The 25,210-nt window shown below is 36.7% G+C and overlaps 7 protein-coding genes across 7 annotated transcripts; 3 read left to right on the top strand and 4 right to left on the bottom strand.

Moving 5' to 3' along the window:
• The first annotated feature begins 1,355 nt into the window (after positions 1-1,355).
• On the top strand, positions 1,356-2,367 carry LOC133860998 (uncharacterized). Its single transcript, XM_062296689.1, has 2 exons — positions 1,356-1,889; positions 2,050-2,367. Exons 1-2 carry the CDS (start codon positions 1,550-1,552, stop codon positions 2,079-2,081), a joined length of 372 nt encoding a protein of 123 aa, XP_062152673.1. The 5' UTR covers positions 1,356-1,549; the 3' UTR covers positions 2,082-2,367.
• An 895-nt stretch (positions 2,368-3,262) lies between these two features.
• On the bottom strand, positions 3,263-3,734 carry LOC133861311 (uncharacterized). The gene has a single exon (XM_062297062.1). It carries the CDS (start codon positions 3,687-3,689, stop codon positions 3,405-3,407), a length of 285 nt encoding a protein of 94 aa, XP_062153046.1. The 5' UTR covers positions 3,690-3,734; the 3' UTR covers positions 3,263-3,404.
• A 1,098-nt stretch (positions 3,735-4,832) lies between these two features.
• LOC133861448 (uncharacterized) lies at positions 4,833-5,528 on the top strand. The gene has a single exon (XM_062297243.1). The coding sequence runs from the start codon at positions 5,097-5,099 to the stop codon at positions 5,307-5,309; it is 213 nt and encodes a 70-aa protein (XP_062153227.1). The 5' UTR covers positions 4,833-5,096; the 3' UTR covers positions 5,310-5,528.
• A 2,257-nt stretch (positions 5,529-7,785) lies between these two features.
• LOC133860040 (uncharacterized) lies at positions 7,786-8,303 on the bottom strand. The gene has a single exon (XM_062295672.1). The coding sequence runs from the start codon at positions 8,112-8,114 to the stop codon at positions 7,905-7,907; it is 210 nt and encodes a 69-aa protein (XP_062151656.1). The 5' UTR covers positions 8,115-8,303; the 3' UTR covers positions 7,786-7,904.
• A 995-nt stretch (positions 8,304-9,298) lies between these two features.
• Positions 9,299-9,831, top strand: LOC133860038 (uncharacterized). Its single transcript, XM_062295670.1, has one exon. The coding sequence runs from the start codon at positions 9,393-9,395 to the stop codon at positions 9,681-9,683; it is 291 nt and encodes a 96-aa protein (XP_062151654.1). The 5' UTR covers positions 9,299-9,392; the 3' UTR covers positions 9,684-9,831.
• Positions 9,832-13,834: 4,003 nt separating this feature from the next.
• LOC133860039 (uncharacterized) lies at positions 13,835-14,493 on the bottom strand. Its single transcript, XM_062295671.1, has one exon. The coding sequence runs from the start codon at positions 14,191-14,193 to the stop codon at positions 13,981-13,983; it is 213 nt and encodes a 70-aa protein (XP_062151655.1). The 5' UTR covers positions 14,194-14,493; the 3' UTR covers positions 13,835-13,980.
• A 3,351-nt stretch (positions 14,494-17,844) lies between these two features.
• On the bottom strand, positions 17,845-19,319 carry LOC133860037 (nuclear transport factor 2B). The gene is made up of 2 exons (XM_062295669.1): positions 18,929-19,319; positions 17,845-18,102 (listed from the first exon to the last, which is right to left on the bottom strand). Exons 1-2 carry the CDS (start codon positions 19,223-19,225, stop codon positions 18,028-18,030), a joined length of 372 nt encoding a protein of 123 aa, XP_062151653.1. The 5' UTR covers positions 19,226-19,319; the 3' UTR covers positions 17,845-18,027.
• Positions 19,320-25,210: the final 5,891 nt, after the last annotated feature.

The raw sequence follows: 25,210 nt of genomic DNA, 5'->3' as shown, positions 1-25,210 counted from the left end.
TTTTGGAGAAAATCCAGCCGGCTCTCTGATGGGGTTGGTACTCTGCATCTCCGAAACATGAATGGATTTCTGACCAGAAATCCCAAAAAAAAAAAAAACGAATAGAAAAGAAAAGCAGAGGCTACGGTAGCACAGTTTTTCAGTGGAGCAGTTGGTAGATAAAATCGTGGTTGCTGCATAACTCTCTCGCGGACTTCCTCTAAAGAAAACAGGTGACCGGCGAGATTCACGGATGAATTTGAGATTCACGGACGAATTTGGTAGAAAAATCGTCATCGGCATGACTGGTGGCAGACGAAGAAATGGGTTTCGGTGGGGGAAGAACACAGAAAAACAACAAAAAAAATAAGATGCTAGAAGAAGAAAAGATGGGGAAATGATTTGCGGGACCGTCCAGCACTTCCTTTATATTAAAAAATTTGATTTTAATTAAAAAGTTTTCTTTAACGCCACATCAGAGATAGTTTTTTTTTATTAAAATTAAATTTTTTAATCAAAATAGTGGATGGTTTTCCGTTCACCGTATAGCGAGCCTCGAAAAAATGAGCGACCCAGTGAAAAATCTGATTCATATGCAAACCAATAAGGGCAAAAAGTCAAAGCACAAGGCACAAGCTGGGAAAAATGCTGAAAAGACAAAAAGGCTCCCGGGGAAAAACCGTTTTAACCAAAAAAAACAAAAAAAAAAAAAGGCAGTACAGTAATTTACAAGTAAAATACCGAAAAGCCAATATTATTTTTTAAGTAAAAGGATTTAAAGGGGTAAAAACGTAAAACTAACACAGAAATGAAAAGACCAAAATATTCCTTAAAAAAAGGCAGTACAGTAATTTACAATTAAAATACCGAAAAGCCAATATTATTTTTTAAGTCAAAGGATTTAAAGGGGTAAAAACGTAAAACTAACACAAATGAAAAGACCAAAATATTCCTTTAAAAAACTCGGTTCTAAACTCAAATGGCAAATCAGTAATTTTAATTGAAAGACAAAAATACCCGGTAAATTTCTCAGCTAACCGAAGGATAAACAAGGGCAAGATAGTAATTTTAAAATTTAAGGAATTGACGAAAAGATAAAAATAACCCTGTCTGATTTTACTCATTACGGAAGAAAGGTATAACCGTAAATCTACATGTCAAAAGACAAAAATTACCCTGCCTGATTTAAGTTTAAAGAAAAACGATGAAGGGTAGATTGGTAAAACCGCAGGTGTCTAAGGGAAGTTACTGTTTTGAGCTCATTCGCTCTTTTTATATTTTTATAATACTCTAAAGTAAAGATATATATATATATATATATATATATATATATATATATATATATATATATATATAATTTGATCGTGAAATCTAATTTGATCGTGAAATCGAGATGGAAAGGATTGTGATCCGTGAGCTTATCCTCTCGTCTCGAGTTTCCCCAAATCATCACTCTCACAGTGCACAACAGTCAACAGTCACTTCTCGTTCCACCAAAGAATACCAAATCTAGCTTTAGGGTTTTGAACTTTTGAATCCTCAAACAAAAGCCCCGAAATTCCTCAAAACCATGAGAGATCAAGGCCCGCAATCCAGCGTTTTCTACGAGCTCTGCTCCATGATCTTCCAGATCCTCCGAACCCCTCCCCTATCTCTCCCATTTCCAACCCTAACAAACGTCGGACCGTCCTCCTACAAACCGATATCGCCCGCCGCCTTCGGCTCGCTCTTTATCGGGATTTCGGTGGCTCTGATGCTCTTCGGGTCCCTCACGTTCTTCATCGGCTTCATACTGATGCCTCTGGTCATTGGGCTCGTCTTGCTCTTCTACTTCGCCGGCTTCGTCTCCAGTTTGTCCGAATTGGGCCGCTCCATTCTTTGCCCCGTTGACTCCCAGAAGAATGGGCCTGGTAAGAGCCTCCTGCCAGAGTTACCATTTTGAGGTTACAATTTTGATTGTAGTGTAAAAGTTTTCTGTTGTTTTGTTTAAAGCTGTTTGTGTGATTTTATATGGATAATGGTTCAGAAGACACCATGTTTACTTCTTTTTCTGTGTGCTGATTTGAACAGCATGGAGCTATGAAGCTGAGGCTTACGACTAGTTGAAGCATGGAGAAAGCTAGAAAGAAGAGAGCATTTTTGAGGTTAGCTATATTGTGTACAAGAGATTAGTAGGGTTATTTTTTTCTTTGTATCGATATGTTTCTCTTGGCCCTGGCCCCTGGCAATGGATATGCCAACTTGGCTATGGGTTCTGAAGGTCTTGCAATGTATTTTTCCTGCCACTTAGTTGCGTGGTTTTCATTTACTTGAGAACCCTTTTTGCAGTTGTATAATTTGGCGTTGTTATATTTATAAAGAATCTGCATGAGCAGATTTTAGTTGTCACTGCAATTTCTTAAGAATCCCTTGGTACCGCATTGCTTGCGAATTAATCAAACTGAACTTGAGAAATTCATTTACTGCCTAACAAAGAATCAATTCGACACCTGCTGCTTGATGAAATAATTCCAAGTATTGTTTTAATTTGTAAGGGCTGTGTTCTTTCCTGGACCGGATAGTTGGAGTAGAGGCTTTCTAAGCATAAGTTACCATTCGGAAAAGCCCTAATGCTATTGTGAATTTTGATAGGAAATGCCCTAGTAGCCTAGTAGGTCAAGTTATTTTTTGGTTGTGTATTATTTCGAAGTTAGCTTTCCTGAGTATTACCCTGAAAAGACCATTGTTTGGGCTTTGTGATCTAGGTGGATGGGTAATTGTTACCTGCTGTAGACATGAACACCAGATCTGATATAGATGAAAATGCAAGTAGCAATGTGGATAACGCGTGTAGATTAAGTCTGGTGTTTCTGTTGTTGCTGTTGAACAAACTGTGCTTGATTGTCAATTTTGAATGTGTGCTTTTCTTGCAGACCGGTTTTTAGTTTTTCATTTAATTCAGAACCTTTTTGAAATTTTCTGATTGGAGTTAGTTTCCTTAAAGAATGTGAATTACCAATTCTATAGGTTCTTGCAAATTGAAATTGCTGGAAGTATGGTTGCTCATCACTTGTGAAGCCGTCAGAAGTGTCTTAAAAATTTATGTCAGGATACACTTTGTCACTTTGAGGCTCTGAAGTAAAATTGCATTTTCAATATACATTATGGTCGATACAAATCCCTGGAGCTGCAGGATGATAATCTTATTAGTAGAACCCCCCCCCCCCCCCCCAAAAAAATAAAATCTGTTCAAAAATATTAAAAATAAAGGCATGTGAGATGTTTCGGATCTGTTGCTAAGGAGTTACTGAACAGGTGATGATACCATTTCCTTCTTACTACCTTGTCCATGAACAAATTAAGATGAAAAAAAAAATGATACAGAAGCAGTAGGAAGAGCAAAACAAGAGATTGGGGGGGGGGGGGTTATTGATAGATGCATAAAATCATCCTGTGGTGATATGAACACCAATGGCAATAAGGAAGATGGTGATGAGTCCGAAGTAGATGATGGTGTGGACTAATATGGAGACCCCACTGGTCTGCATGTTTGCAAATTCCACCACTCGGCTATTGCCAGGCAGCTGGAACAGTAGCCCCGGCGTCAACAGCACAAATAGCACCACTGCTATTACAACTGGCCCCCAATCCGCCATCTCTGTTTCTCTTTGTTGCCTGTGCTCAAGCCACTCGAAACCGAGTTGTCCCTTTAAATCGCCGTGTATGTGCATAAGGAGGCCAACGCCAAATATTATACAAGTGTTTGAGGGATAGAGAAAGACAAAGGGAAATTGATGAGGACAAATCGGCAAAAGGGCATTGGATTCAACGCAACGTGACTCTGGAAAACTACGGGATACGCCAGTGGTCGGCCTAGCGTGGCATCTTTCCTCTCGTTGGACGGCTAGGTCTTACGTAAGCGCTATCTAAACTAGGCATTGGTTGCGGTGGATGTTACAACGCAACTGCTTTAAGAAAAAGAGACATGCATTTTGGATTTTGGTGCTGCAATCTGGGTCGAGCTGTCTAAGGCCCAATGAAGATTTCTGAACCTTGTTTGGGACTACCTACTTCTTAGTTCTTACTCTTAGTAATTAGTATGAGCTGAGCCCACTGCGAGTTCAGCCCTAGTTCGGGCTAGGCCAGCGTATATAAAGACGAAGGAATGAATTTTCTTCAAACTCAGTTTATTAAAAGTCTTTATAATAAATTCTCACATGTATTTTTAATGGATACAACTTTCTTTCAAACTGCTGCATCGTTTGAGCATATGAGAAACATGTTTTTTTTTTTAATGGCTCTATTAAAATTTTGTGTGCCTTTTACATGTTAATCAAAAAAAATTGTGATTTTCACACGTTAAGAGACACGTGGAAAATTTATAAACTGGGTTAGAAAATAATTATCAAACTCAATTTGAAGAAAATTTCTCACCATTTTTAATTGAGCATTTGAGTCTCACTTGTCTTGCATTTTGAATACATGTCAGTTTAATAGGTTGGATCGGAGGAAATTTCTCCAAAACCTTATCCAAAGAGCAACCAATTTTATCCCTACTCTTGATAGTTGATGCTATCTTTATCATCACTTCATTGTCATCTACTGTTTGAATAGGGACCGACGTGTAGTTTCTTTTGTGCCTATTCTTACTTTTATTAGTCCCTACATTCCTTAATGCATGCATTCACCTCTTTCTGTAAAGATGTAAACCAAGTAAGGAAGCATTCAAAACACGCGTAGCCTTGACTCTCCACCTTTACACATAACACATGCATTTTCTTTTTATCATTTCTTTAATAAAGCCTCCACCTTCATCAATCTCTAAAGCAAGTGAAAAGAGGCCTTCTAGTGAACAATTATTTGAAGCTAATGAAAGAAAAGGAGTTTGTTTCCATCTCCATAAAGCAAACCCACTATCATAACATACCTTTCCTCTCTTTTAAACTCACTGTCTTCTTTCTTTCCAAGTTTAGTATCCCCCATCTGAATCCTTCGCCACCAAGAAAATTACTCTCATTCGTTCTTCTACATATTGGGTAGGGCCTCATTGTCTTCCCTCATTCATAATCCAAGAGAAATCCCAAGTTCCCATATCTCCTTTTCATTTTCGAGATAGAGATCGAGACCTAGAGAAAGAGATGGGTGCTGATTGGGGGCCAGTAGTCGTCGCGGTGGTTTTGTTCATCCTCTTATCACCAGGATTGCTGTTCCAACTGCCGGCAAGAGCGAGGGTGGTGGAGTTCGGAAACATGTACACTAGTGGGATTGCCATTCTGGTTCATGCCATTATATACTTTTGCATATTCACCATCTTGGTCATTGCAATTGGTATTCACATACACGTTAATTGATCCAAACTTGTTCTAAGGTTTTTTTTTTTTTTTTTTTTTTCTTTTCCTTCTTTAATTTTGCCCTCCTCAAGATGGGGTTGTTGTTGTATCTTTCTATTCAAGTTTTCATCTTCAATACTCCTTACTGGGCTCCTTGTTGATTGTTGTGCGGATGCCTGCTGTAGTGCTAGCTTTGGTTTATATTGAAGTGAAAATCCAAAAATTGTCTCTGTTTTTTTCTTTGGGGGGGGCAGTATAAATTGTCTTATGGTGAGGCCTTGAGTTTTTCTCAATAAGGTTGTTATTCTATTCCCCACCCACCAAAAAAAAATACAAAGGGAAAATAAAGAAAATAGTCAGTAAAACCTCTCAGGATTCTTGTTTCTGTATAGGTTTTAGCATCTGATCATACCATTGAGGGTGCTTTAATCATACCATCTGCAAGCAAGGGTATCACAGGCAACTTCAAGCTCGTATTGGTCGTGGGTTGAGAATGGCAGGAATTGAATTTTATGAAATCTAGTCTCCCGTTGTTCCTCGATAGCTCATATTTTATATTTGTTTTACATAATATAATATGACAGGTTAATCCCAATTTCGGTAGTCATTTCTTTTCTTTTAATACACCGACAGTAGGATACATTCGATTAGAGATTCTTGGCACCTACCCTAAACCAATCGGCCATAAGGTTGCTGAAACTTGAAAAGGGTTGGGGGTAGTTTCCTAAATCAACCTTATTGGGGCGCCATGCCAGAGGCAAATAGGATAAAATTATACATACTCTTATAATTAGAGATCTTCCCAATTTCCCATGCCCTCTATAACCGGACAGAGAATGTGAGGGGGCTTGCTTGGACCTTCCCCTGTCCGAGCAAGAAGCCCACTACCGAGGCTCCCTATTTAGACAATGGGCTCTCTAATCGGAGAGGAAGCCCTCCCTCACAGATTTCAAGAGGGGTCAAGGGAATTGTAGAATTATCATCGTGGACCTCGTCCCAAAAATGAGAAAAGATGAAGAAATTGATTGATCTGGTACAAAGTAAAATAAATTGTTGAATTTTTGAAAAAAGTAAAAAATGTTGTATGATAATGTGTAAAAAGGAAGTTTATTTTTTAAGGGAAAAAATCCCAAAATCGTTTGCCAAACCGTAGCCTAGCCTCGGATACGACAATAGTCAATAGCACTAGAATTAAGGGTGGTATGTATGCATTTATTTAATTGGTTGCATAACGAGCAAAATATCCAAGTCCAAGGTCCCAGCACGTGAGGCAGACACAATAACCTTGATTCCAGCCATTAAATATTAGTGATAACCTTGATTCCAGCCATTAATTAAATTAAATATTAGTAGTTACGATCCTTGCGCTTGAGGAGTCTTTGTTTTGAGTTTGTTTGTTAAGGTATTTGTCTTTGAGAGAAAAAATAAATAAATAAAAAAACAAAAACAAAACAAAAGACAGGAAACAGAAGCAGTAACAAACATGGCCACAGTTTTTACTACAAATTTTTACAAAATTAACTTCACAATTTACATGACTATTAAATTCAATTGTTTAATAGTTTAAGTAGTAATCGTTCATCAAGTAATAGCTATATTAATAGGGATGAAAATGCGGATGTATAAACAGTTATTAGTAATATGCGATTACTGTCTGCACTGCGCGATTATTGTGGTTATTATCTACCATCTGCATATGAGGTAATGAGCATTTTGAATTACTATATAAATCTATATGCAAGATTAAAGAATGCAGCACCGGATAGCAGATGCAGGTGATTATTATTTATTATCTGCCCGCATTTTCACTCCAATATAAGAAGAGTAAATGGTTGATATAGCATACTGAATTGAAACCAATAAGTTTAAGCTTTTAGATGAAAATGATGACTGAACGTGTTATTTTAGGATGGACAATAATCATCCCTTTGGCAATAGAAGTGGCATTGGTGCAGGGCACGTATATATATATATATAGGATACAATCAAGCTTACAAAAACCACTCAAAATCATCCTAAAAAAGGTTCATTTAATTAGTTGTTGATATCTATAATACAATAGACCCAAATCTCAACATGTTATATCAAGCCTTTGGGATTCTTCAAGTATTTATCATCCCAGCAGACCATGTTGAAAAGTGAAAACCATTCTGAATGCATTAGAGTCAACTGTCAAGCTATAAACAAAAAAGAATATTGGGGCTTAGTAGAGAATAGACCACCATCCTTTCCATTTTCAAGTCAAATTTTATTTTATCCATTAGATCGGATAAAACAAAAATTTGGACTTTCAGTTGAAATGGAGAGGATCTTCATATGAAGATCTATAATTTTTTCTTAATTCATTGTAGCTCCCTAAGCTGTATGCTTGACTAGCAAAATCTAAACTGTTTAACTAAAAATAATTAAGATTCAACGAATGTCTGTGAATTACTCTAGATTTTGTAACAGATCGATCCCATTAAAATCGAAAATGAAAGGCGGATATCAAAGCTAATTTCCAAAGAAAAAAGGCCTGTGCTTTGCATATTTAACTAACAAAGTATCACATAATCATCGAAAAACAGATACACAGATCTCGAACAGAAACCAAACCCTGAGGCTGAGACAACCGGTTTAGCCGGCGTAGATGTGGACGTGGACGGCCAAGATGAGGATGGCGTAGAGAGCAAAGAAGATGAGAGTGTGGAAAGCTATGGCCTTGCCGTTGGTCTTCAAGCTGCCGAACTCCAGGTTCCGGTTGTTTCCCGGTATCTGGAAGAGAAGTCCCGGTTGGAGCAGCACGAATAGTACCACCCCGATCAGCACAGGCCCCCAGTCCGCCATATCTCGACAGAAAAAGCAAAATGCGAAATCTGGGTGTCAGAGAAGTCGGTGTGTGGGTAAGGCAAGAGAAGTGGGTAGCTTTCGGGCAACGCAATGGAGTCTGGAGATGAGGATGGAAGTGAAAGAGCTTTTTGAGAGTGACACTAGGGAAATTGAACAGTTTGTAGAGCACAAGAAAGACCGGGCGAGTTCCTTCAGTCGGTGCTGTTTGTCTGCATTTCTGTACACCGTACACGTGAAGTTATGTGATTGGGGGAGTCAAAGAAAGAAATCACCATCAGAAAAAACTTCACCACATGGTCCACATCTGTCGTTCAAAATTTCAAGGGTCCAGATCTTTTAACCTCAAACGTGGTCGTTTTTAAACCCAAATGTTGTGCTGTTACTGCTGTAGTTGGAATAGACAAATTGAGGCGAAACAGAGAACGAGAGAGAAAGAGACTTTCTGTAGTTTAAGCCGGATCCTTTATTATAACTTCTATTTGAGTTACTACAATATAATCAAATTTATTTGTCCAATTTTAATGCTTACTTCAAAAAAAAAGTTTCATCTAATTTAGATGATAACTCATTTAACTAAAGTTAAGAAATGAAATTGAAGAGAACACATTATAGTTTTGAACTGTGATTGGTACATAATTCAATTGCACAATACTTACACAACACAAGGTCATGAGTGAAACTCATGTAAGTTCCACTCGCATAAATTTCACCACATATATCCTATGTTGTATAAATATTGTGTAATTATGTTGTACAAACATATTTTTCGTATGGCTCCTCGTAAAATTGCAATTTGAGAATTGTAAGGACCTCATCCGTCGTGGGACCCAAAGAGTCAAAGACTACCGCTTTTCCCTCTCGAAAGAGGCGATGGACCCACTTCTTTCAAGCTATCATTTTGACTGATTTTTTTTAAAAAAAATAGAATAGAATAGAATAGAATAGAATGGCTGTGAACTTAGTAGTATTAAGTGCTGAAATAGACGGTGATGGAGCACTGTCACCCACCTCCACGCCGTTAGGGTGTTGCAATTGATTGCACACTGCATATTTATTTATGTACCCCCTCTACTCATTGTGCGTTTGACAACAATAGAAAATGATGCTCTGCCTTATCCAACGTACCCAAAACAACTTTAAAAAAACATAAAGGATAAAAGTTAGTGGCTGACATATAATTCGTGTTCTTGCTTTAGGGGATTCCTATTCCACCCCCTCCTCTAGCCTAATAAGGTCTCAAGGACATGATAACATGGCATCCAAAGCCCTTTCTATATGCTTCCTTTGATTCTTCAATTTTTCTTTCTTTCTTCTTCTTCTTCTTCTTGTTGTATTAGAAATAGAACAAGACAAGTTAGGATGAACGATTGGGCTGCTACTCTCATAGCTTCGGCGCTGTTTGCACTTCTGACACCAGGAACACTCTTTCAAATGCCCGGAAGGAATCGGCCGTTTGATTTTATGAACATGAAGACTAGTATTGCCTCCATATTTGTGCACACAGTTCTCTACGGTTTGCTTCTCATTTTGTTTCTTGTTCTTCTTCACATTCACCTCTACGTCTAGGCTGCTAGCTATAGCCTATAGGACAAAGAGTTTGATGCTCTACTCTCTTATTTTACTGCTTTTCTTTTTATATCCATGCATGTAAGCCCTCATGAAATCAGAATCATGAACATGAAGATATTATATCGTTTTCAGCTTAGGTTTTCAAGCTAATCCTTATTATGGGAAAAGATATTTACTTTGCCCCTAGCCTCCTTGTCATTAATTCCGTGATACAGTAGATAGTATTAAATGATTAAATTAATAATTTTTTATTAACTTAAATTTTTGAGAAAAATGATGATCATTGATGGTCTCAAAGTAAAAGTCTTGAATTCAAACATGATCAATCTTTATTATTCATCTCTCATTTTAATTATTTCACATGTTTTTAAATGTTGGATTTCCGTTGTCAAGAAAAATATTGGAGTAAGTGGTGATTTAACAATAGTTACTTTGACACGTGGTAAGGGAATGTTTATTGATCTAGCAATTTGAGTTACACCATACAGGTATTTTTAACCTTAGGCCTTGTTTGGTTCACGGAATAGACCTCTGAAATTGAATGACTATGAAATAGTTATTATTTTGTTTGGTAGGTGCCTATTCCTTAAAATAGTTATAACTATTCCTTTACGAAGAAGAATACTTATTTATCTTAAAAGTAAAAAATGAAAGGAATAGCTATTATTAAAGGAATAGACTACATTTAAAAAAAAAAAAAAAAAAAAAAAATCCTCAAAACCAAAACCAAAACCGCCCTTTACATGTTGGAGCCGGCAGTGGTCGCACCACCCCCGGAGCATTTGAGGGTGGTATGGGCCACCACCGATGCTCTGTTGCAGCCACCCTTGGCTTTTTGGTGGGCTGGCCACCCACTAGTTTTTAATTTTTATTTATTTATTTATAATTTGATTTTTTTAAAAAAAATAATGTGATTTTTTTTAATAATTTTGATTAGATTTTAATTAAAATATACGAGTTATTACTAAACTAAAGAATATAAATAGCCATTTCATTCCACTCTCTTTTATTCCTGGTAATATCTATTTTATTTCTTAATAGAATACTCATTCCGCAAACCAAACGAGGCCATAGTGTCTCTTTAGTTTAACAATTTCAAAACGTACAATTTTTTTAAAAAAAATATGAATTTCAAAACGCAATTATATAAATATTTAGTAAAATTGCAATTTGACTTTTAAAATCTTATTTTTAAAAACTCGCCCCTTACCTGCCAACGTGAAAACGTAGGTTTTTCTACTCTTTTTTTTTTTTTTTTTTTTTTTTTTTTTTTTTTTTTTTGAACAAAGTAGCATGTGCTACCCAATATATTGCTAAAAAAGCCCAAGGCTTACATCATGAGAAGGAGGTACAAGACCCCTACAACTCTAAGTCAGAAGGATCTGACTTAAAAACAGCTGCCTTAGCAGAAACTCAAACTTTACAAGAATTACATTGGGGCCTCTCTCTACATTAACGCACACTCTCAAAACGTAGTCTATTTCCAAAACGTAGCACTATTAGTTGATAGGTTATGTTCAAAATTAACGGGTTTCCAAGAGACCTTGTAACCATGGAAACGATTAAGCACAGAGCAAAGGGGGGTTTTAATGCGCATTTGAGACTTTGAGACGCGCACAAATATAACATATTTTCGTCTTTCTCTATCTGGGCTGTGGTTAGAAAGTACACACTAACACACAACATGTTGAAAGTTGAAAATTGCTTAACTTTCGCTTTGTTTCACCACAGCCCTCATCAATTCAATTCAATCCAAACATTGCTTCTACTCTACAAAATAAATTGCTTCTACTCCGTACTCTAGGCTAGCAAGACTCGATAGAAGCAATATTCCAAGAGTTGATAGACAGTATCACATCACTAAAATGAAATATAAGTGCAGAGACGGAACCAAGGGCGGGGACCTTGGAAATTTGCATGACAGCCAATGACTTTTTAGTTGGTTAACTCAAATCATTAAGACTTTCTAGTTTGTTAATTCAAATCATTAGTAATTCCATATTACCCATGAGTTAATTTTCAACACGGGGTCCTGTGAATTATCTGTGGAATTAGATTTTTTTTTTGGATCAGGTAAATCTGAGTGATTAAGAACTATATATATACAAGCCTGTTGAAATAATTTAGATGCCATGTTGAAAGTACAATTTAGAACAGAGACAATAAAGCGGGGAAAATAAGAGGGAGAGGGAGAAGAAAGAGCGAAAGCATATAATGAACTACATTGTGCTTAATTTCTATCATACTATCTACAATACAAAGGTCCCTATTTATAGGGTTTAAAGTGAATACAAGCATGGTAATCAAATCTTCATCAAATATGGTAATCAAATCTCCATGATTTGATTACGACACATCATAAATAAAGAATATTACAATATCAACTAAATATGGAATATAATATATTTTCATATATTTCAACATCCCCCCTCAAACTCAAGGTGGAAGATTCTGGAAGCTTGAGTTTGCAAAATAGAAACCGGAGGCTGGTGGTGAAGACTGACGGATGCTGTTGGAGGAGACAAGAGGCTGGCGAAGGCTGGCAGGCGGCAAGTGACAGCTGGTGGTGAAAATTGATGAATGCTGACTTGTGCCTGAAGCTGGAAAAAGAAACTTCCTTTTTCTTTTTTCTTTTTTTCTTTTTTTTTTTTTTTTTTTTTTGTGTGAAAGGCAATCGGTAGGCATTGTGGGCCTAGAACCGATTGCGGCTGACTGCGGGCCAAAAGAAAAAAAAAATGTGGCAATTCGGTAGGCGCGATGGGCCTAGGACCGATTGCGGGCCAAAAGAAAATATGTGGCAAATTGGTAGGCGCGATGGGCCTAGGACCAATTGCAGGCCGAAAGAAAATATGTGGCAATTCAGTAAGCGTGATGGGGCTAGAACCGATTGCGGGCCAACTGTGGGCCGAAAGAAAATATGTGGGGCCATCTATGAGCCAAAAAGAATGAGCCAACTATGGACTGAAAATGACATAGGTTTTAGAGAATACCTTGCCAAAAGAAAAGTGGGTCAATGACCAAAATAAGAAGTCAACAAAGGACTAGAATAATATGGACAACTTGGCCTCTTTTTAATTTAATTTATTTTTTTTAAAAAAAAAAAAAAAAAAAATCCATTGGATGGGTTCAGATCTGGTGCATGTAGGAGCACCTTAAACCTGTGAGCCCTCAGGGCTGCGATCTGGTGTGGCGCAGTTTAGGTGGAACCGCGGGCTGGGTTCCGGTGTGGCACAGGTACAGGTTAGACAAACGGGCTGGGATTCAGTATGGCGCAAGTGCATGAGGAATTGCGGGCTGGGATCCTGTGTGACGCACGGAAACTAGACATGTGAGAATTGGCACGTGGAGGACACGCACAGCAAGTAGAGGTGGCGCGTGGAGGCGCGTGGTTGAGAGGGTTAGGTGGATCGGTGGATTTTGATCCCGGAACTGGTCTGCACGGCAAAAGATGACTGGAGAAGCGGCGTGTGGTGGCCAGTAGCGGCGCGTGGAGGGCGTGAGAAACCTACAGGGACTTCTAGTGGCGCGTGAGAGCACGTGGATGGTCAGAAGGAGGTTTTCTGGGCATATTTGGGACGAACAATGGAAGATCTGTCTGTTGGCTTGACTTTCGATGTGGTTGGAGGACTGTAGTGATGCATGGCTAAACGGGCAGAATCTTTGGGCGGTGCATGACATGAACGATGATGGTGATATTAGCGGCTGAGAAGCATATCTTTGGATTGGCGCCGGTAGCAAGGTGTTTGGATGACTTTGGAGGGGTGGAGTTTCAAAGACAGAAACTCTTGACGGTAGATGGACAAGGAAAGACTAAACTGTTTAGGCCTAGGAAAGATAGCTCTGATACCATGTTAAAATTGCTGAGAACATGTTGAAAGTACAATTTAGAACATAGACAATAAAGGGGGGAAAATAAGAGAGAGGGAGAAGAAAGAGCGGAAGCATATAATGGACTACATTGTGCTTAATTTCTATCGTACTATCTACAATACAAAGGTCCTTATTTATAGGGTTTAGAGTGAATACAAGCATGGTAATCAAATCTCCATGATTTGATTACGACAAATCATAAATAGAGAATATTACAATATCAACTAAATATGAAATATAATATATTTTCATATATTTCAACAAAGCCAATCAGTCACTCAGAAACAAACCATTTTCCATTAATAGGTGAAATCGACAGAGAAATCGTAAACCTGCAGTACAAATAATTTGATTTCAGACACATTATATCAAACAGAAGAGCACACACCAATCGTAGGAACTTGGGAACTTGTAGATGTGGGGGCTACGAGCCCATGTACATGTGGACTCCAACAGCTAACAAGAAGATGCATATGAGTGCAAAGTAGAGGATGGAATGAATCAGTATGGAAATCGCACTTGTCTGGAAGCTGCCGAATTCTATAAATCGGTGCTTTCCTGGTACCTGAATGAGCAACCCCGGCGTGAGCACGATGAAGAGCACCACCGCAACGAACACCGGCCCCCAATCCGACATCTTCGCCTTCTTTCTCTCTCTCTCTCCCTGTTTACACCTCGATCGCCACTCTTAAAAGGCTATGATTAGTGGCCATAGAATTGCAAAAGAAAGATGAATATAAAGGTGAGGTCGATCTTGCTTTGGGAGGAAGCGACAAGGAGCTTATGACTGGGAAAAAGTGTCAAAGTGAAGATTAGAGAATCAAGCTATTCGGATTCAAATTTGAAAGTTTTGAAACCTCACATGCACTACGGACCTACGGTCGAAGGAAACTTCGGAGGTAACACTCATACAGGGGCGTTTGTCCCCCTGCCAACCAATTCTCTGCAGTCTTATATTAGAAAATTAAACCCATCATGTGAAAACTACCACTACATTTCTAAATTATTTAAGCTCAATGTATTAAACAATGACATCTCCACTATTTCTTCCCACACTATTTGCTGATGTTGGAAGAAATTTATAACCTGCTACAGACACTTTCACTCTGCTCCCTGACATGACAACAGAGTAATTATAAATGTCATATTCATATTTGTCTCGTGTTTTTGTAATAATGATCTGACTTTTAAAATTACCATTGAACTAGTGATTGATCTTATTGAATTTTGATCAAATGATGATTTTTAAAAAATCATATCATTATTAGAGAGACGCAAAAAGAACATGGGTATGACGTCTAGAATTACTCATAGCAACGCCATGTTAAACATAAAAAAAAAAAAAAAAAAAAAGGGCAGCCACGTCATCGCGATGATGTGGCGACTTACGTGGCATCTGGGGACATGTGTCACAATTTTAAGCATATTATGTGTCGATGACGTGAAAATTCGTTAGTTTTGGGCAAAAAATTAGATAGAGGTATCATTTTCATCTTTTCCCATGGCACAGGTACCTTCTGTGGTAAAAAAAAAAAAAAAAAAAAATGAAGCACATAGAGCAAAAAATAAAAATTTAAAACCACATGAGACAAAAAGGTACTTAACCTTTTTTTATAATTGCGAGAATAAAGTTGGAATAGCAAATGCATTTTTAAGAAACTTTGTCATCGCAATTAAATGTATATATATATATATAAACGCCACGACATTTTTATATATTTAGTCTGGGGAAGTTCCTCCTACCCTGCTCGAATGAAATCTTTATCCAAATAAAATATGAGCGTTTCTAGCATTTTCATTTATAACATGCTGGCCCAAAAGCACTTTCTGATTGCTTTTATGAGATCAATATTCTGGTGGTGGCTTTTCATACATTATCCCCATGATCACTCCACCACTATGTTAAAGTGGCTTAAGTAAAGCCCCACATTAGGAGTTGGTTGGCTATCCCCACACGATTATAGTCTACTTTGTCGATGGTTTTCAAAGCATTTTCAACGATAAAAGTTAAAGTAGCTATTGATAAAAGTATAACTCTCTATTTTAGAGACTGATTCTTTTATATTCTCTACAACAAATTTTTTATTGTACTCTTTACTTCCATTTAAATATTATATAGAAACTAACAATAAAATAAAGAGATAAAAACATAGAGATTAAGGTGGTTCAGCCCATAACCTACATTCACACGTTAAAGCCTTAGAGCATCTCAAGTGAGCTCTTCAAATTTTCTCCGAATTTTAGCTAAAAATCTACTTTTATTATTTTAAGTGTGACTTTTAACAAACTTTCTACATCAAAATCTCTCAATATTTCTCTATTTCAACTAAATATTAATTTTTTTTATTAGTTTTACGCAATCACTCCTAACAAATGAGGAGAGAGGAAAAGTGAAATGAGAGATAAATGATTAAATATTCAATAACTCATGAAATTTGTGAGCCAAATTTGGAGTGAAATTCTGACAAGAGCCAAAATAGGAATTTGTTGAAATTGACTTTTTTGAAATATTTGATATGAGTATAACGTTCTATTTATAGAGCTTTACATATGATTTAAATAATTTCAAATACAAACATATCCATTAAATTAGGGTTAATAAATCCTTTAACATATTATTTGTAACGATCTACCCCTAATGATACAATATTATCCGTTTTTTGCTCTCTCCGAACCAAACCTCCCAGGAGGTCACCCATCCTGGTACTATTCTCGCAGAAGCACGCTTAACTGCGGAGTTCTGATAAATTCATGACCATCACGGCTTTAAAACGCGTTGTATCAAGAAAAGTGTGTTTATACATATAAGCACATCCCTATTCTCATGCGATGTGTGACGTCACATTATTTCTCATTCTTTTTTATTATATTTTTGCCAACACTCAATTAAGAAAAAATATTGAATTTCCACATATTCTTTGAGCTACACCATACGAATGTTACACCAGTTCAATATTCTAGCAAAATTACACAATTTATGAAAGCAAAGCAACAAAAAACAAAGCAATTGATATATATATATAATAATTATTAAGATTGATCATGCACAATTACCACATGTGCTTGATAAGGTTGGACTGCAGCTGAGAATGAGTTTGACCGTCTCTAATGTTCACATGCCTTTCAATAAACTTCGGAAATCTAAGGGTATGCTCGTGAGAAATTTGTATATAGAGAGTTTCATCATTTTGTTCATATTTAATGTCACTAGCATCATCAGTATTTCGTTCATTTTCAATAATCATGTTTTGCATAATCATGTTATGCATTATTATGCACGCTTTTATAATGAAAAGTAGGTAGGAGAGAGAGTGAGATACATTTCAGGTGGGCTACCGGAAATGTGGATGTTTGTGGCCAGAAACTAGATTTGGTTTGAGACGTATAACAAGAAATGATTCTTACAAAGTTTCAATCGGGACCATTCAAACTCTGACTTGCTCTCTCTCCAAGAAGGAGGTGCTTGAGAGCACTTTTTTATACCCCCCTCCAATTATTGAAAACATATAACTTTTCCTTACCCTAGCTAAATTTGCAGTCTCATCCGTCCTAGAATGAGACTTCTGATAATATTTGTTTCGTTCACCCAAGAAATAACCATTAGGACCGACAATATTTTATAAGAGCCACGAACCCAACACAAACCCAACATGAAATAAATGATTTAAGGTTGTGAGATCTAACCAATTTAATTAAATTGGCTGGGTCGGGTTAAAGTTAACCTATATAATCTTATACCTATGTCTCAACACTACAAAAACTCGACACACAAACACAAATTGACACCCCTAAATTATTAGTAAATACTCCTAACAAATTCTCAGCACAACTTGATATGAACAATGAATGTTTGTTTGATTCAGCCCAATCTAGAAGCAAATATATCCAGCAATCTGGATTTAAACATCACATCCAAGCTAACCCCCTCTCCCTAAAATGACAAATAAGCATAACATAATGCCCATTGTTGTATTCAAAGCAAATCCAACCTTAACAACCAAACTAGAAGAGAAGACTCGTGGGATAGGTGGTGTGTGGGGGTAACCCAGAAGTTTGAGAAATACACCATGGATAAAGAAGCATTGTTAGAACACCAGCCATCTTGACTAACCCTAAAGCAAGATTAGCGATCCCAACTTACCCAAGTACAAAAAACGTGGAACTTTTCCAAGCTAATGCTTGCATCTGAACTTAAAAGGATGACCGGTATGAATATCACATCCTTTTATCCAAATGCATGGGGCAGTTCATTCATATGAAATTGAAACATGTAGACTGCTTAAATCAATGCACGCAATCAAAATAGCATACTTTAAAATGAACAAACATAGAAAACAAGCAAGTAGCCAACCATAGATAAAGTCTACAGTACCCCTTCCAAAAGCATAAAAGCTAAATAACATTAGACGAACAGGTCTAAATATTCGATGTTCAACAAACAATGCAGACTCCTGAGTGGTCTTAACACTGCTTATGCATAATTCAAGCGGAAAATGTCATTCAACACGTAAAAGCTTCCTTGCGGTGTCGGTATCAGATGGAACATCTACAGAAAAACCAGGCATGAAACAAAGTTAGAAGACAACAATTACAATAGAGTGTGAAGCAGCATAAACTCAAATACCTTCACTGACAAGTGATCAATTCCCCACTCAAATAACAAGTGCCCACCACCCTAGTGGACAAAATGTGGACACACCACTCCCAAAGTCTCCCCTTTCCAAGAATGCTGCAGATCAGTAACCAGGTTTTGGCAAAACCCTCTCCTTTCCAAAAGTTTCACATTGCAAAAGATCAATCAAACTCACCAGCTATACTATATTGCAGTACTGCAAAGTAATGATCTTGCTACTGACTCACCAAAGACACTCTTAAACACTCATGTCTTCCTTATTCAACATATACTACAACCGAGATGCAAAAGGTGATACCCGAGATTAGATTGTGGAGGTATTGTATATGGGAATGTGTGAGAGTTCCCATATTGGATGCATACGAGTTAAATTGGGCTCTATAAACAATTGCGGGAAGGCCCAATGGTTACTAATTCTTTTGGAGTACCATGTAGATATGAATATAAAAAACTTCTATCCCAAGCAGATTACTTGCATGGAGATAAACTGAAACAATGATGCCCATAAATCACTAGGAAGCATGTCTACATGTCTAAGCAATCAAAGGTTTGATTTTCACTCGCGGTATATTATTATATGCTTAAATGTGCATAAATCGATGGCTACGCCTTCGGCAACAAGCATTAACTTAACATTTCACGCACTCAAATGTCCAGGGAGAAGGGGGCAGTCCATGGCTAACAAAATGTGTGGATATGTGTGAGCGTGTGTGTGATGGCTAGGTGTTTGAAGAAATACCTGACTGAACTTGAGGGCGTGTTGTTCGCCAACAAGCTGGAGATTGCCGCTGACAAAGACGAGCATACCGCCAGCGGGGCCGGAGGGCTGGCAGTCGACGGTGGTGATGGCGTGCTTGCACTGCTGGAAGGGGAGGCTGGTGAGCTTGGCCACGATGTTCGGTGAGCCCTGGATCTTCTGGCCCTCGAAGGTCAGCATGGAACCCTCCTGGTACAGGCTCGCCAGCGCCGCTCGGTTCGAATCGAACGTCGAGTAGTAGTGCTCCACGAACGCCCTTGACACCTCGTCTGGGTTCATTCTCGCCTTTTTTGAGCCCCTCTCTCTCTCTCTCTCTCTCTCTCTCGTGCTTATGGGTGTGCAACCTTTTGGAATTGCAAATGGGGGTGGACCTGGATTTTGTGGGGCCTCTTAAATAGATCATGTGAGGAAATAGGAATGACCCGGATGAATATCCAAGGCGCAGAAATTCGCGGAACACTAGAACCTCCCGTTAGGCCCAACTACTATTCCAGCCCAATATCCTTAAAGCATGTTTAGGTGACAATTATTTTTTAAATACTTTTCAAATGCTGTTATTTTAGAATACAAATTCTACTCAAATTTTTTTTAATTTTGTCTCGGGTTCTCTAAACCATCCAAACAAGATTTTAAAATACATGTTCTCTCGATATTCGTAATTTTGAATATTTTTTAAAAAATCGCGCACCCAAACGAGTCTTTAATTACGTAGATAATAGATTTGATAGGATTTTATGCATTAATAAGCTCTAGTTTTTTTTTTTCAAATTGGGTTGATTTTTTATCAAGTCTATTAAACTGAGAATTTGGTTTAATTATTTCAATAAAAATAACATAAATTTTCTACAAACTAAATTGTAAAAAAAAAAATTTCAACACGATCTCTAAAAATGTCATGTGTCCCTTAGTGACACTTTTTTTCAACACAATCTCTAAAAGCATCGATGCCAAGCATTTTGTTTTGTTTGTTAAAACTATGTTCTTCTCTCATTTGATTTCACTCTTCAAAACATAAAATATTAATAAATAACTGAAAATATATATTCAAAACTTTTTTTTAACTTTTATATGCATTATTCGTTTTCAAAAAATAATAAATTAATTAATAAATTTTTTTTTTTTTTTTAAAAAAGTATCTTCCAAAAAGCGATTATCATCCTTTCGTTTTCGCTGTCACGTATAAGTTAGGTATTTTGATTATTGTATTGCTTTTCCCACCGCCCACATCAAATTGGTTGTGCATAATTGTAGTGGTTACTCCTTGTGTCCTTCACTTGAGCAAATGTTTGACCTGTTTGACGCTTTTTAGGCACGATTAAATTATTAATGCTACAGATTAAAAGGACCAGATAGCCTAGTCAATGCGACGTGACCTTAACAGAATATACGAATCTTTGATGTATTTGGAAAATAATGTTTCATTATTAGAGATTAACTATGAATCAGCGAATACTTTCAACCAAATGACCGAAAAGGTGGATTAAAATTCACCTTCTTAATAACATTCAGTGCATCTCCTTCAAAAAGCACTTCGAAATGAGGTGAAATTCTTCAGAACATATTCTTTTGTCCATGTAACCAAAGGTCGTAATGAAGCTACTTATATTCTCGCTAAGACTACATAAGTTATTGATGATGTTTGATTTGAAAAAATTCCTCCTTGTTTGAATGTCTACACAAAATGAGTATATATATATATATATATATATATCATTTGCCATAATGAAGATTGAAGACCGAAAACGGGAAATGTTTTAGATAAGAAGAGTTACGTGGCTGGGGACATACAACCGTTTGGTTGAAATAATTGATGTCGTAACTGTTGGCTGTAGCGATTTGCCATAGTGAAGATTAAAGACCGAAAACGGGAAATGTTTTAGATAAGAAGAGTTACGTGGCTGGGGGACATACGACCGTTTGGTACAATGGATTTTGAAATAATTGATGTTGTAACTGTTGGCTGTAGCGGCGGCCAAGACACACTCAAATACTTGCAAATTGTACATTGTCGTACTGCAAACAACCCGACGCATTAGGTCCGAAGCCCAACCAGAAAATGACAGTAACAAATTGCAAGGACAAACAACTACTAGATCCAAACATCACAGGTAATCTCTGTTGTTGCGGCAATTTGTTGTCGTTGGATCCCCCCCTTCTCTCGCGGTCGTATTTTGTTGTTACCGGGGCTTCTTACTCTCGGCTCTTGTACTTCGGCTCCAAATAAAAGTTGGGATAATTGCATAATTAATTTTTTAAGTTGGTCTAAATTATAAATCATTTTTTATGGTATAAAAAATTCATGAAGGGTCCTTGTGATAAACTATAATTACAAATCACTATTTGAACATGTTTTTCATCCACCAAGTTAACAGATTATGTTAGTTTACTATTTCATACCCAATAGAAAATCGACATGTGTCTATTACAACAAACTTATATATATATATATTAAAAAAATAAATAAATAAAACTTAAAAATTATTTATTTTTTTTTTTTTAAAAAAAATAGTGATATGGTGGCCAAGCCACCTCCAAAGGGTTGGCTGCCGGTGAGCAGCCACCCCTTCACTATTTTTTTTTTAAAAAAAATTAATAATAATATTTTTTAAGTTTTATTTATTTATTTTTTTAATATGTTTATATTTTTTTATTGTAATGGACATGTGCCGATTTTTTATTGGGCATGACGTGGCAAACTAATTGGTTCTATTAACTTGGTGGACAGAAAACGGGTTCAGAAAGTTATTCGTAATTATAGTTTACTACAAGGACTCTTCATAACATTTTTGTACCATAGTGAGTGATTTGTAATTTAAGCTAATTATCCCATAAAAATTTTATGTTTTTTTAGGAGAATTTTTCTTTTTGTATGTTTTGTAATTATATTTTCTATAAGTTTTGTATCTTTTAACTTTTGTTTCATAATTTCTATTTTTCTTATAAAATTTATTTCTTTTGATTGAGGGAGCAATTAATGGAGGATATCCAAATTGTTCACAGAAGGTACTTATTCTTACCTAGCACATATTTTTATCCTTTCCTATTTGAGTTTTTTGTCTTAAATCATTACATAAATTTAAACATACTCTTTTTATTGCAGTAATTATTTCACCATAAGTCTTTTTTTTTTTTTTGGAAACATAACTCTTATGTATTATTACCATGAGCTAGCAGGAAATGACCTCAAGAAAAGGTCTAGGGATTACAAAGATCCTTAAAAAGTTGAGTACAAATCAAACTAGGAGGGGACTCAAGCCACCTAGTATCTAAACATTGAGAAACAATTGCTTTTGCAAGAGAATGGGCCACCCCATTTGCCTCAAAGGAAACAAACCGGAATGATTCCATATCATGATGTATGCTCTCAACAAAGTGCCCAATACTATGTAAAATGAGGAGGAGCCGCCGATAAAGCTTGGATAACTTGAAGTGCATCCCCCTCAAAAATCACACTAGCAAAGCCAACCTCTTTCACAAAAATGACTGCATGGTGTACCGACATTGCTTCCACCATTTTAGGGTCCACCAAAATTTGTTGGTGAGAGACTTTCGCCCCCAAAAAGCTCCTAAGATGATCCCGTGCTACACATCCGAAACCAATAGAATCCGAAGCTTTATGGATGGAAGCATCCCAATTTAATTTGACCACATGCTGAGGAGGAGGGTGCCAAGAAGCATCATCACCCCCTGCTGGACGTGACTGTGTGGGCTGGGTGGAGTTGAGCTGAATGAATTCCTCACATGCCTTGGTAGCCTCTTCCATGATAGATTTTGGATGAGCAAATTTGCTTTCAAAAATCAAAGCATTCCTTTTAAACCATATCTTCCTTGCCATCACAGCCATAAGAACCATCTGATCTTGGTTCAACCTCTTAGAGAGAAGGTCAAACAGCAAAGCAAAATTATCCACCAGCAAAGAGCATTTTTGAAAGCACATAGGGCCAAGTTCCCAAACATCTTGAGCACCCGGGCAACTCCACAACGTATGTCAAACCAATTCCTCCGCTATTTCACCATAAGTTAATGTTGTATAATCAGTGACCATCATTCCATAATTTGGTTCTAACTTTTTTAGCAAAATATTTTGATAATCCAACAATAAATAACGTGAAAATATAAATACCATTAAATTTATGAAAATATAATACGAATCATAAAAATTAAAATGTCTGAAATTGAGAGGATCATATTCTCTTTCCTCGTAGTCATCTATATTTATCAACAAGAAATATGATACATTGTCACTGCCAGACACAACTCCTTACCACATTTACCAACGTGCCAATTTTTACTTTTATTTTATTTTATTTTTTATAAAAAAAAAAAAAAAAAACTTTAGGTGACCACCTCAAGAGTTGAATGCTAGAATGCTTTGGAGATATCAATCATCGTGGCCTTGTGGGTTATAGCATGAGTATCATAGAATCTTTAGAATATTTTGTATGTTAAGTTTTGATTTATTTACTCTATATGTATGTAATTAAATTTATCCTATCCATTTCAAAATAAACAAATAAATTTATAGTATCTGATTATCTTTTATAGCCTGCCGGCCCTGCCTTACCAACCTATTTTTCATATAAATAAAACATGTAATAAATTGGTATTAATTTAAAGTAAGTAATTGCAAGATATAACCCTACATGGCATTTTTAAGCGATGAACATAAGCCTCAAAGGCCAATCCACCTCCAAAACTCACATGTCCCTTTCTTTTTCTACTTTCATTGTTTTCTTTCACATTTTTGAGTTTCATATATTTTGTATGCACAAGATATAACTTATAAGCTGAAAATATCACATCAATAATCAAAAACGTGTGACACTCCAACTTACCTCGTATGCACAAGCAGGCGACACAGACTAAAAGCATATATCATTATCCATCGGTCGATTAAAATGGCATATAGAGAGATAACCGAGCATTAGCTGTGAACATCACATCAATAATCGAGGACGTGTGACACTATTGCTGCACAATTAGGCGACACAAACTAAAGGCATATATCATTAACCATAAACCATTGGTCGATTAAAATGGCATTTAGGGAGATACCCATTACCCGAGCACTATCGAGTGCTTGGGTTTCCTAGAGTCATGGCGTGAATGATAGATTTGCAGTCAGTCAGCAAAAATGAATTGTCTCCCTCACTCGGTGCGGAAATTGGCCATCGTACGTACGTGATAAAGGAAAAGGTTAAAGTGAGTGATATTGTTGCAGTCACATGTATGAATTGTCCCCTTCACTCGGCGTTGATGTTGGCCATCAATCATCATCCTACATTCCAACATAATTCAACAAAAAGCAAAGGTTAATGTATAAAGGACAACCATCCAATCAAGGGTGGTGGGGGGGAAGAAGTTCACGGAAGAAGTCTTTAATTTGCATTATTGGCTTATTGCTCCCTCCCTCCCACGTCACCATCCAATTAGCAATGTTTGGTCATGTCCATGTGGACCATGTCCTCCCCAAAAACATATAATTAGAGAAAGTGAAGCACAGAAAATAGTGGTTCAATAAGTTTAGATTGCAAAAGCATATTTTCCCCCAACCCAATTGGATGACGGGTCATTGCAATACAAAAGAAAAAGAAAAAGAAAAAAACCTGGAGTGGTGTTGGTAGGCGGCCAATAGAGAGCTTTCGATGGCCTTCATGTTAATTAGGCCCGAGGCTTTGAGCCTTAGGCTTATTTATGATATTTAACTCTATTAATTGCACGCTTATTTAAAAAGTTTATATAATACGTATCGTTAGATGCACTAATTTTAAATCTTAACTATTAAAAAATTTTATAAATTTCAATGAAAATGGAGAGGAGTATTGTCCTATTTATGATATCATCCTAGGTAATTACTCTAGTTGATAGTAAAATTAATAGGTTCTAAATTAAACTCTAAGAATGACATTCTCTTGATTCTTATTAAATTATTATTATTATTATTAATTTTTTTTATTTATCTATTTTTGATATGACCACACGGCGAGAAAGAGAGGGAATGGGGGATCCGAACTAATTATATTCGCTTTATGAAGTATAGCCCCCAGCCCATTAATCTACTCCTCGAATTCTATACCTACCTACCCTTTTTTTTTTTTTTTTTAATCTATAATTTGTGATATTTATTTAACTATAAATAAAAGTATTTTTTCAGTACTAGCTCAAGAAAAAAAATGCATTTCAACACAATTTTGGGTTTTTGTTTATTGAGAACTCACACTTAGGTAGTAACAATTATGTTTTCTTTCATAATAATCATCAAGA

The sequence above is a fragment of the Alnus glutinosa genome, chromosome 2 (genome assembly GCF_958979055.1).
Source record: "Alnus glutinosa chromosome 2, dhAlnGlut1.1, whole genome shotgun sequence".
In the NCBI taxonomy this organism is placed as follows: domain Eukaryota; kingdom Viridiplantae; phylum Streptophyta; class Magnoliopsida; order Fagales; family Betulaceae; genus Alnus; species Alnus glutinosa.
Note: the sequence above shows the minus strand (reverse complement) of the source record. Positions and strands in the feature narration are given on the sequence as shown.